The 13,085-nt window shown below is 41.5% G+C and overlaps 1 protein-coding gene across 20 annotated transcripts in view; it reads right to left on the bottom strand.

The window, feature by feature from the left end:
* Positions 1 to 12,616, bottom strand: part of LOC130595449 (ferric-chelate reductase 1-like) — a 60,630-nt gene extending 48,014 nt beyond the window's left edge. For 7 of the 20 annotated variants that reach the window (XR_008971326.1, XR_008971334.1, XR_008971327.1 and 4 more), the window contains exons 1-10: positions 12,548 to 12,615; positions 11,508 to 11,766; positions 5,707 to 5,902; positions 5,349 to 5,485; positions 4,501 to 4,595; positions 3,700 to 3,850; positions 2,714 to 2,893; positions 1,740 to 1,838; positions 1,125 to 1,272; positions 472 to 588 (exon numbers count right to left, since the gene is read on the bottom strand). Coding sequence is in view for 15 of the 20 variants with exons in the window: in XM_057402294.1 (XP_057258277.1) it covers positions 472 to 588; positions 1,125 to 1,272; positions 1,740 to 1,838; positions 2,714 to 2,893; positions 3,700 to 3,850; positions 4,501 to 4,595; positions 5,349 to 5,485; positions 5,707 to 5,902 (1,123 nt within the window). In the remaining 5 variants the exon portion in view is untranslated. Of the gene's footprint in view, positions 1 to 471; positions 589 to 1,124; positions 1,273 to 1,739; positions 1,839 to 2,713; positions 2,894 to 3,699; positions 3,851 to 4,500; positions 4,596 to 5,348; positions 5,486 to 5,706; positions 5,903 to 7,321; positions 7,545 to 9,644; positions 9,861 to 11,507; positions 11,767 to 12,547 lie in introns of those variants that run through there. The other 13 variants (XR_008971325.1, XM_057402235.1, XM_057402223.1 and 10 more) reach the window with 7 other exon arrangements.
* Positions 12,617 to 13,085: the final 469 nt, after the last annotated feature.

Below are 13,085 nucleotides of genomic sequence, written 5' to 3'. Positions count from 1 at the left end.
AATATCACCTCAACATGAGGAAGAACTTCTTTACGGGGGGTGTCAGAGCCCTGGCACAGGCTGACCAGGGGGGTTGTGGAGTCTCTCTCTCTGGAGCCATTCCAAACCTGCCTGGACATGTTTCTGTGTGCCCTGCTCTGGGTGGTCTTGCATTGGCAGGGTGTTAGACCACATGATCTCCAGAGGGCCCTGCCAACGCTAAAGATCCTGTGATGCTAAGATTATAAATTTAAGAGAAAAGGCAAATACAAGTTCATTTTCCTGGGCCGTAAGAATCTTATAGTGCTGTTCTTGAAAAGAAAGACTATTAATAACTTTGTCTTCACAGCCTCACATCTTGCCAGCCAACAGTATAGATAAACATGAGTCTCATAAAAACAAGGAAATACCTACTCTGCAATAATGAGGAAAACAACTCTCCAGCCTCAGCAAGTCTGGAACTGGAAGACAAAACTAGAAGTTGCATCTTACCATGAGCCTTGATAAGTCGTGGAGACCGGGAACCTCCAATATCCTGAGGCCTTCCTGTGACGTTGTACATTTCGTTGGTGATCAGAGGCTGATGATGATGTTTGTGTATTACTCCACCTAAGTAGTAGCATAAAGTGGTTTATTTATGGCTGATGAAAGCCACTGCACTTGTAAACATGCCCACTCTTTATTTATGAATGCAAGTCCTGTTGTTACCACTGAGCATAATCATACAAGCTACATTTCTGACACACAAAACAGTAAGAATCGAAGATGTCATCTGAGCTGTCTTGCACATTTAATGCACAAGAACCAGCTCACCCCTCTATAGCTAACAGCTTTCTCCACTACAGGTACATGAAGAATAATTCCCTTTGATGCTGTCCCCATTTTAGATGCTAATCTCCATTTTAACAGTATGTGGCCAGCGCTCAAGAAGCCATCAAGTGGACAGATAACATATATATATATATAAGTTTAATGTAACTTCCAAAAGCAAACCCATGATCCAGTAAAGATGACTGGACTAAGTGCCTCAAACTTTGAAACCTTACTTCAGATACTAACTCTCAGCTACACCACACCTTACATAAGGGTTACTAACTCATGTATAGCTGTTCAAAGAGAGGCAAGCATACCTAAGACAAATTTACCTTCACTAGCTTCTCCATCTGCCAGAAAGATGTAGTAACTGGCATTCAGATTGAACCTCCCTTTGTGAGCAGGGAGACAAATACTTCTTCTGAAAGAACATTGAAGAAGACCACCTGCAAGCCTCCATGACACATCCTCAAGGGCATTCTGTGAAACAGGAGACATTCAATACCCGGTCTTTTCAGAATGTCAGAGTAAGTGACTCAAAAAGCAACCAAAAGACAAGCAAGGCACCAAGAAAGAACACTAATGATTGCGGTGGAGGGGTGTGTGTAAAAATCTCTTGCATACCTACTCAGAAGGTATGTCAGTAGGTCAAAACAGCAACATAAGTGTTGGACTTAATTACCACCAACTGCAACTACAGTCTTAGCAAAGGGACAGAGGAATAAGGCACAAAGTTCCTCAGTAGAGTAAGCCCACACACACCTATTTTTACTTCGAAAGGTAACATTTCCTAGGAAACAAGTGCCCAACCAATCCCACCTTAAAGAATTATGGATCCACTTTACTATAAATAGCTGCTGTACAAGATAAAAGCACAAAGCAGCAGCCCATCATTCATTACTTCAAACCTACATTGGTGAAAGTGTCTCAATTGTTTCCAAATGTACCTCTGAATCCAAAACAGGAGGACTTCTCCCCTTCAAATAGGCAGCGATGGTGTGAATGCCATGGTCCTCACCAACACACAGATATGCATCATCATCACCCTGGAGAGATTAAAGGAGAAAGGTATTTATAGTCCAATAAAAACAACTACTGGCAGTCTCAAATAACTCTTTAACATATGCAACAAGACCCAAGACACATTTCTCTAGCTGTCAAGCCACTACTTCCAGCTTTCAAACACTTCAGTTTTAAAGAAGAATCATATTAAGTCAAACAGATGACACAGGCACATTACGATACAGACTCTTATTCCCCACACACACCAGGGTAACAACCATATTATCAAAACTTTAATTATTTATAGTTCACTAAATTAAGCAGACAAGGCAGAGGTGGACACTGATGTGACTTTAAAAAACTCTCTTCAGTTAAAAGTTTTGCCTTTACAGCTAAGAACCAAGTGTTCCTGCACTAGGGGCATGAATATAAACAGTATCTTCTTTGTGCAACAGTTGGTTTATGGACTATGCATTTGTCAAAAGCATAATCCCTTGACTTCAACACCAAATATAAAAAAGGATCTCTAAACACTGTTTAAGACTGAATGGAATCTCTCCTGTACAAACAGTGCTGAAATGCAAATGGGTTTCAGAAAGCATAGCAACTCAGCTTCTGACAGGTAAGGGGTTTTGGCAAGGTTACAAAGAAACACTGACCCAACCAGGAATCCCAGTTAGCTATGGTGCAGTCATACAGGTTGGATTCTGCCAAGACAGATCTCCACAGGGAGATTCTACTTCAGATAGCTACAACTGAACATCCATCCAAAAGAGGCAACCTGCACTTCAGCACTATGAAAGAGAAGTCACTCTTGTGTCTAGCAGCATTTCAGTTTTCTATATGCATGTTTTGCTAAAGTACCATTCCAACTTTACTGAAACCACAAAAAGCAACTAAAGCAGAACAGGATACTCACCATCCACTGGTCATGGGACAATGCAAATGCTAAATATCCTTCACTTGGACCACTCATTTCAATAAATACTGAGCTCCTCTCTTGTTGGAAGGATAGAAAAAAACAGGAAGCACTTTCAGGATCACAGTTTGAAGGGTTCCTAATGCAGAACTTGGTCCTTCCACAACCGGATGCATTAAACTAGATAATTAAACAAACAAGTCATAAGCAATGAGAGTTTCCCCTCTTCTTCTTCCCTTTTTACACCATTCTAGAAGAAAGCATATGAGGAATAGCAATAAAATGCCATCTACGTCTACATACCAATCTCTTAACCCCCCCTAAAATTACCCCAGTACTATTAGGTGAAACACTGGTGGGTTCCAAGCTGTACTTTGACTCAAGAAAAGAAAGGGAAATTTCCTTCAGTTTAGTTTTTAAAGAGGTAACAGCAGCTGCAGATGAGGGAGAAACAAAGGGAAGACCAGCTTTTTGTTTCCTTTTTAAAGTAGGAACTCCACTGATACACAAGAAGAAAACATATGGATTAAAAGTCACATTTATTCTGGATCAAACAGTGATGCTTGCTCAATTCAGTCAAGAATCTGTAACGGAAATCCGTATCAGAAGCGAGTAACACAGCTAAACTCACAGAAGGAAGTTTCTGAGCCTGCAGTTACTAAATAGGAAGTTACTAGTCAAAACCAGACTAAGCCTCTTTCCCATTTCTCCCCCCAGGTATGAACAGGATTTTCTGACCATTAAGCTCTAAGTGCTCTATCAGCCTTCTGAGCCTTGTGTGGCATGGCATCTAACCTACACAAGTTCAGGCTACTCCGCTAACACAAGAGAAGAGCTGTCTATGTCCTTAGTCTCTGATACCTGTTACTCATCCATCACCTCTCCCTTTCTGTCAATGGGATTTATCAAAGTGGTTTCATAAAACAAACATTAAACATTCATCACAAGCATTAAAAATAGCATTATTTAGGTTTATAATTACTTACTGGCTTTGATAAGTAGGAAACAGGGTGTGAAGTTGATATAGCCTCTGATATTGTATGCAAAGGTGTTGTTGGGGACAGTGCACTAGGCTGAGAAACAATGGGACCAGGAATCTTCACCCAGAAAGTCTTGTATTTCTTCACAACTGTGGCTCTTAAAAACAAACCACACACACGCTCATAGTGTACATCAACAACTGGTTGTTACTTAGAGAAAAAAAAAAAAGGGAAAAAGGAAAAGCTATAGTTTGTACAACTTATTGTAAAACCTCCATCTTTAGGCAGGCCTCTACCATATTAAGGATTAAGGTAGGAAAATATCTGAAATCTCAGTGGAAAAATAATACTAAAATATACGACAGCATGCTCTGTCAGATATAAGTGATCTCTGCCACACACATGAATGTTTCAGTCTCGGAGAGAGTTGTATAGCTTTTATCCATTAGTTCCCCGAAACCTAGTAGGACGGTGTACATACCATTTCATTAAGCACCAGCACAGAAAAAAAAATCTTAACGCTGTGTGCTACAGACATGAGAAATGAGCAGTTAAGTAGAAATAGTAAAGAAATGGGTCTCCAAATCCCTTTCTGCTCTCCCCACGAAAATTAAAATAATCCTTTCCAAGTATTCCCTAAAGCACAAATCTCTGCATTAATGCAGACTCTGCAGGAAGCAAGATGCGTCCACTTTTCAAGCCATCAGTCCAAGGATACTTAGTTACTGGCCAATACTTGACGCAACAATGGCACAGGTTTACTTACTTGCATTTTAATCAGCTAGAACTAACACTACATTTACTTACAGAAACTGTACCCGTTTTGGTGCATCGCCAGGAGCAATCCAATAAACTTTGATGTGCTTCTTTTTTGCTTTACTTGTGTGACTGACAGCTGAATTCTGAAAACACACACATATCAAGACACACAAAGTGGATATGCAGGAAGGAGATTTCAGATAACACAGTTATCGCAGGCTATAACTAAATCCTAAACTGACACTGCACTGTTACACTGCATAGAGCCACTGCAACCAGCTTCTCCTGAGTCAGTTTAAGTCTGCCACTGAAACTTATACATACTAATAAACTGTGAGGCTAAAAGGAACAACTAAAGGTCTTTCAATACAGAAGACTTCAGTGGCAGTGTTCAAGGCCAGGCTGGATGGGACTTGGAGCAACCTGGTCTAGTGACAGGTGCCCCTGCCCATGGCAGGGGGCTGGAACTAGACGATCTTAAGGCCCTTTCCAACCCAAACCATTCTATGATTCTGTGATGAGAGACCCTGCAGCATTTATGCTGTAATGGTGTGATAACACTAAATTTTTTTGACAGTAAGATAATGTTCCATGGTTTTGATAGTAAGAGCATAAAGGGACAGTGCAATGACTGTACAGAGAACAGAACTAGTATCCTAGAGGACAAGCCCCAAAAGTAGACTTGGGATCAGACAGTTATTTGCACAAGATAAACAGATCAGACATAGCACTGAACTAAGTCCTTGGAGCACAAAGGGCACAACCCAGACACCTCCATGGCTTAACAGCACTGATTAATGCATTAATTGGATGTCACTGAACTCAAAGAAGACTGCACAGGGTCTGGTACAAACACCTCAGTGCCTGATGTCCCACTTCAAGACATTAAACCATACCTTGGTACGGCCACATGTCAGGAGCTGAGACACTCTTCGGTCAGCTAACATAAAAGAACCAAGTGCAGGGCTCTCCAGGTGCTCTGCATCCCGGGCTTGGATGAAGAAGCCTTCAAAAACTGGTCCAGACAGATGAACTGAAACCCGAAGAAAAATTAACCAGAAATATTCTCCAGAGAAAGAATGAAATATTTCAACCACCAGAAGCAAGCTATTGAACAAGTACAAGCGTTGAATGACTGTTGAATGGATCACCTAAGCAAGATTCAACTGCTTAGACAGATCTAGTATAACTGAGTAAAGACAAGCTACACAATGAAACAGTCCGTTAAACTATTCAACTGTAACTGACACATACCTTCTATGCTGTCCCCTGGTTTAAATTCAGTCCCATTCACTGTAATGGTGTGCTCAGGTGACAGTTGTGGAGAGGTACCATGACAGGGTATCATGCTGGTGCAGGCTTCTCTAACTTTTCCATTTGGATAGCCACCCACAGATGCATAGAAACAAATAAGCATCCAAAGAGCAAAAGCAAGGCCAGGCAGCTCCATCTACAGAAAGTAAAGAGTTAGAGGCAATTAAATACAATACACACGTACATTACAGGTCACTGCTCACCTTCAAATGAGTCAGTTGAACACTACAATTTAAAAATAAGTTTTAAAAAGCATGCATGAGAAGACACCATCCCCAGCTGCACATTAATGTGTTTCTGATAACTGCCAGACTTTGCAGCGATGCCCACAGATAGGATGTTTCAGGCCATCAAGGGTACAGGTAGTAGATGGGTCCCTCCATCCACTGGGTGAATTATTTCTCTCAATGCATTCTGACACAACTTCTCAAATTTCCTTTGCTTATACCTCTCCCATTCTTCCCTCTCAAAGCAAAAAATAATCCAAGTCCCTTGAATATCTGCACAGAACGGATGGATCTTAAAATGTTTCATTGCTGTATAAATGTCCAAAGTACTGAGGAACTACACAGCTGATATCAAGCCCACTCTTTTATTAATCATAGTTCCAAATTACACATCATGATAGACTGCCCTTTGTTTCCACAACTCATGTCTAATCGTCATATATGACAAATAATTCCCGGATAACAAGTTCCTCTTTCTGCAGGGAAACTAAAGCTGTCAACACCAGAAGTACATTTTACACGTGCAAGAGTGGGAATTTGGTATAAAAACTTAGACAAAGAGACACTGAGGTACTGGAACAGGGCCAGAGAAGGGCAATGGAGCTGGTGCAGGGCCTGGAGCCAAGTGTGATGGGGAACAGCTGAGGGACCTGGGGGGTTCAGTCTGGAGAAGAGAAGGCTCAGGGGGGACCTTATCGCTCCCTACAACTGCCTGACAGGAGGATGGAGCCAGGAGGGGCTGGGCTCTGCTCCCAAGGAACAAGGGATGGGACAAGAGGAAACGGCCTCAAGCTGCACCAGGGCAGGTTTAGATGGAGCTGAGGAACAATTCCTTCCCCACAGGGTGCTCAGGCGTTGGAACAGGCTGCCCAGGGCAGGGCTGGAGTCACTGTCCCTGCAAGTGTTCACACACCGTGGAGACGAGGCCTCAGTGCCATGGGTTAGTGGTGGCCTTGGCAGTGCTGGGAGCGCTTGGACTGGATGAGCTTAAATAAAGGTCTTTTCCAACCCCACTGATTCTATACAGATGGGTACATTTGCTACAGGCATGCACAAGACTTTTCTTTCTTTTGGATAGTGGCCCTCCAGACAATTAGACAAAAAATACCATTGCTTGTAACACTCCGAATAAGGGAGCAGTATGCATGAAAAACATGTGGGGTAGTAGGACCAAAGAGCTTAAAACAGTTATATGAACACTAACCCCAGCATCCATCATACAATATTTTGCCCTGCCACAATACCGTTTCCTATAGAACTGTGGTAATTATTTTGTTAGTCAGCACCATGCAAGGTTTACAGTTGTATTGTTCACAGAACACCTTAACCAACAACAAGAAGTGTTTGCATATCCAGAAGGCCAGAAGAGCAGAGATAAACTTCCTCTCCATCCTTAGGTACAAGAAGCAGGTTATCAGCTCTAGTGGAATATATACAAGGCAAGTATGTCTGCCTTCTGGAAGAGCCAGGCCCATTTTGCACCAAGGGATAAGAAGTATCAAGTTACAAAGTTTACTGACAGAGCACACATGGACATGAAGATAAGAAAGGCACAGAGGTGTTCCAGACTGAACTGTTGACACCTAAAAGGCAGACAGATGAAGACAACGCATGTCATTAGTCTTACACACTGTCCAAGAGTCATCAATATTAACTTTTCCAAACTTCTCCTACATTCAGTGCTAAAACCCCACAATACCCAGGGCAATGCTAAATTTGTCCTTCAACAAAATAGTTCCTCAGCAACTTTACATCAGTAAACAGAAGAGAATCAGAGGGGAGGAGGGATTGAACAGTCACATTTCAGGAACTAAAAAAAAAAAACAAACAACAAACCACGCTCCAACCTCAACTCCTCCACCCAAATACTCAAGATAACATCATGATAATATCATTAACTGCTAGTTAAAATAAGCCTTTCCTTCTAGCACAAATACTTCCCCAAACTGCCACAAGGCTCCATCAACATGATTTGTTCAGGAAGCCAACAGAGAGCTAAAAACTGTGGTTCAGTACAATGGTGGAATTAAAACAGCTTTTACATCTCCCAGTGAAATCTTCAAACCCAGATGCGGCCAGAAGAGATGAGGCTGCATACTGCAGAGGCAAGAAGAAGAGTGTAGGTTGGTGCTCTAGTTTAAGTAGCAGAGGATGGGGTAGGGATTTGAAAGGAAACAAGAAACACTCTTTGGCAGACTCAACTGACAAAAAATGGCAGAAGAGAAGGAAGAAGCAGAGATGAAAAGAATGAAAAAGGCCAAAATCTGGAACTACTGTATTGAAGAGGAATTTAGAAACATTTGTTTTTTAAATAGGGTTAACTATATCAGAGCCATCTTCTCTATGTACCTCCAACAATGAGGGCTACATCCTGTAAAGAATAGTAATTTCCAGATTCAAATTTAGCCTTCCTCAAACAACACATATTCAGTTGCTTTGGGAAGTCTTTCCTTGCTTAATATGGAAATATGTCGTGGCGCTCTCTGTTCTCCACTTACAAAGCAAAAGAGACAGAGGGAAGATGAGAAGCCCCCTATAACACCAATCACTCTGTGATTAAAGATTCATTTTGTATTTTTAAGAAAACATCTCCTGAAGTGTTACTGGAAACAAAGCAGTACAATAAGCCAACATGCTAGACAATGTCAAGCTTTAAGAAATTATTCCTTACTTCCAGATTGAAGAGCTCTGGACTTTAACTCAAATACCACATTGAAACCCTTTTATAACACAGTAGAACTTCATATTTAAAATTGTTGTTTGGAACAGTCAAAAATAGAAGTTTGCATCCACTCATCTGCTGCCCCTAGGATCTCACTGTGTCTCCTTACCACTTTCACAACATGCACACAAACCCTCAGCCTTCAGGCAAGACCTCTTCAAAACAACCCTCAAACCAACCACAACAAGCAAGGAAAACAAGGACAAAACCAGAACACACAGGAAGGAAAGAAGAGGGGAAATCCAAGAGATGTGCAGAACTTCCTCATATAGCAGGTTAATATGTCTCCTTTAGCTCTAAGAAAGGACCTGTCACAGGAGCATGAAACAGTATGCGATGCCTCGTGAATGTGACAGGCTGGCCAGAAGGAAACAGTGAGTCTAGAATGCTGAGCAGATAGCATTAGGACTTCAGAAATGAACATTATTTGAAAAGACACTTAAAGAAGTGGTTTTCAGTTAAACTAATGAACCAGCAACAAGCAATTCTGAGAAGGGACAAAAGGTATCTTTGTACTCGGCCTGAAGAGCATTTATATTCATCCTCAGCCAATAGAGCATCTGCTTTGCTAAACAGACAAAAAGAAACAAAAACCCAACCAAGAAAAGACCCCAAGAAAACAAAAACACACACCACAAAGGCAGCCACTGGCAAGCAGCAAATCACTCCTATGTAAAACAGTCACCTCCTTCTGTAAGATTATATGGTTTCCTCTTTTCTCTTTGGAGTTCTATAGCCGTGATAACATAACTTCACTCCAAGTGGTGTGATCAGGAATGACTGCGTTTTGAGACATTTAGCACGTACGTTATATATACGATACCACAATGCAGAACAGTTACTGAGAATTAGAGGAGCAAGTAGCTTTAACATTCTAAGAATTACACACAGAGGTAAAAGAATCCAGGTTTGTAATAAAATGAACATACACTAAACTGCAGAATATGCCACTGTTTTCTGATATTCACCTTTGTAGGAAAAGCAGAGAACACAACTAAATCTCACAACTACACCCAGAAGTACAACCCGGAACAAAAAGGGGTTTGATTAATGTCATGATGAATCAGCAGACCTGTGCAAGATCATCTTTTCTAGATAAGAACATGACAAACTGCAACAGAACCTTAAATCACCAAGTATTCCCATTAAAGCTAAGATTCAGAATGAGAATCTATGTTAACTCCGGTTTTGAGGTGTGTAAGCTGTGGAACAGCCTGCCATTACCTACAGCATTTGAAAACACTGTGTGTTTCCACTAGAACTTATGATAAGTTGTAGGTTTGTCCCTCTTGACAGATTTTGCTTGCAAGTTGTATTAAGCAGCTTTGGCTGTAGTGGCTTATTTATAACCCTTTAAAATACAACTCATTGGTGACAGCCTATGAATTAGCAGACAGTCCAGTTGCCTGTACTAGAGAGGAAGAGGAATCACTGACTTCAGGACTGAAGGATAACAATGTTAAATATAAAAGCTAATTCCCAAAGCAGTTTTCAGCTGGCAGCTCTCCAATATTTTTGTTAACTTACTATGGTTTGAACTGCCTCGAAGAACAACAGGGAGTTTAAGGATTTCTGCACTTTGATCCAATATAAATGGACTTCACTGAAATGCTTATGTTAACCAAGGACCTGAGAGTACCCATCATCTCCTTCCTCTATTCTGCCTGCGTGCCAGCTGCACCAGAGTAGCATGCAGCACTAAATGTCCTGAAGTCGTAAGATGTGCTACAGAGCATACTCCATAGTCAGAACACAATCACATAGATTGTGATTTTAGTCTTGTACTATAAACAGAGTTTTCAATGTTATATACAACTAGAGACAGTATCGGATGCAGTCGTCCTTTCCATATCCTATAGATAGAGCTACCAGGGCACACCACACTGTTTCACAGTATCAGGCAGTTATTCAAACTGCTGTTCCATACCTTGATTTGGAATGGAAAAATACTTCAATACTCATTAGTTTGACACATGACTGTAAATTTGTTATTCCCCTCCTCACCCTCCCTACTTTAATCTTCAATATAATACAAAACTCACACCCACTGGCAGAAAAGAAAACTTCAAAACAAGTTTGTTCTAACAAACTCCATCATCACATGTAATCCTAACAGGGTTTCAAACATGCCTCTCTTGGGGTGCAGGGAGGGAAAGAGAGAACTGTATACTTAAAATCATTTACAATACAACCCTCTAATTAACAGAAGAGGAGAGGAGAGCAGCTAGTTACTCCCTCCTGTGATGAAAACACTCCTTCAGTCCCTGCAGGTCTCAGCCCTGGTAGCCTAATTCTTCAAGAGCACAATGTTCACACAAACTCAGAACCTCCTCACAGAAATCACAGACCTTAGCTGCAGAGTATGAAATCTAAAGCTAGTTTCAGAGAGGAAGAGATGAGAGGAGGGAAAAGGCAAACATACTGCCAATTCAAATCACCAAAAACTGTAATGGCCAGAAGCTTTCTTGGACCCACCATCAGTCAAGAGGGCAAGCAGAAAAGTAAAAAGCCATCTAAAGGAGAATAAGGTGTATTAACAGAATTGTGCCATGTCTCTTCAGAAATACACTCTTACAAAGCAAAAGTGAGCTGCCTTGCTGTTCAAGAGTCACCTCCCCTTCAACTTCAGAGGAAGAGCTTGGGTTAGCTTCTGCTCATTTAAATGTGGTCATAATCACAACAGTTGGATTGAGCAAGAGCAGAAAACAAGTAGTATTCACATTCACAATAACTTATTACTTTTCAAAAACAAACACACTCCCATATCCCCCAAGATGACAAAACATACACACCTCAGCCTCTTGGTCTTTCTACTCAGGAAACATCCAAAGAGAACTTCAAGGCTTGCCTGTTCCAAAATCAGGTTTTATAACAGCTCAAGTGTAGGTATTTACCTCACAGCCAGTCCTTCTGTTAGAGTGAGCAAGCCCGAGTAAAACTGCCACTGGCTTTCTAATAGGAAGACAACCTACATTACATTGGAACCTCTCCTATCTGACTTGCATCTAACAGCATTAACCTTTATCAAATCCAGGATCACAGGAAGTTTGTCTGAAAGAAGAAACAGTACACACACCAAAAAAGAAACTAAAATTTCTAAGAGTGTTCTTTACCTCAAGCACAGGTTTTACACTGTTCCCCAAGCTCAGCCCATGAGACCCTACACATCAGCTGAAGTGCATGAGCTGGAATGAAGCAGCGACCCTGCATCTTCCTTTGCTTTGGCAGACATCTACTTCCACAGAGCTCAGGCAGTTTCATATTAAATAATTATTTTAATTATCTTCTGGTGCAGTTAAGAAAAAAAAGTCAAAAAACTATAGAAATAATAAAAGCACCACAAAACCCAACCACAGCTTTTAGTAACTTCTTCCTGAAGGCAGAAGTTGGTACAAGATTGCAGCTTAATTTTAAAGCTTGTTACACATTCACTCCCTACCAGAGACATGTTTTACTTTTAGAAGCATGAGCAATCTTACAAAGGAACATGGTAATTTTGTCTTTTTTCCATATATCCCAACCAGAATGAACAAGAGGCAAGGATTTTGCCCTGTTCAGTTAATTATTTAACTTTCCATTGGGCACCTGCTCTGCACAGAATCTTTAAGGCTGCAACCCTGCAAACTTTAAACTCTATAAAGAACTGAAAGTTACAGACTGATCTATAATGATAAGTAAATACAACTGTCACAGCTACTACATAGCTATCCCCTACACACATTGATGAAGAAGCAAAATAAGCAAGCAATATTCACATAACATTAAAAAAACCAAACAATATACAAGTGGAACATGGCTGGGTGGTTTCCAGCTAAAATGAGCCAGAGCTTACCTTTTACTCATTAAGGCAAGCAGGCTTAAGAATTTTCCCTAAAGCAATTCAGGACTGCGTGCATACAAGGCAGCTCTAAAGGTGCTTTAAAAGCTTCACAGCTACTATAGACACTCTATTAGGCACACCTAGCTTTCGAAACACCTACAGTCCCCGCACTTTGAGCTCTCTCTGGGTTAGTTTAAGGGCAGCACCCCGCAGCTACAACAACGCCGTTCACACCAGACACCGCTCCCGCAGGGAAGGGCAACGGGAAAGGAGGCGGGCCAGGCAGGGCCAGCCCCTTCCTCTGCAAGAGCCTCCCTCCTACCTCTCCACCCAGAGAACTGGGGTCCTCGGACATGTGATAAGGACACATCGTTCCTCCTCAAACTGCAAACGCTGGGGGTGTTGATAAACGTCGTGGTTTTGCGGCTAGAATCTTGCCGCTGGGGGTGTTACTGAGAGATTGGCCTTGTAGACGCTTGCTGAGCTCATGTGCAGCGCTATTCGTGTGCCTAAAGGTGTTCCCATGCACAGGCTTGCAAAATCGGGTTGT

Source organism: Pezoporus wallicus, unplaced genomic scaffold (assembly GCF_028554395.1).
Source record: "Pezoporus wallicus isolate ANWC-B61680 ecotype Strahan unplaced genomic scaffold, APGP_CSIRO_Pwel_v1 contig_3489, whole genome shotgun sequence".
In the NCBI taxonomy this organism is placed as follows: Eukaryota; Metazoa; Chordata; class Aves; order Psittaciformes; family Psittacidae; genus Pezoporus; species Pezoporus wallicus.
This window is presented reverse-complemented; position numbering and strand designations above follow the sequence as displayed.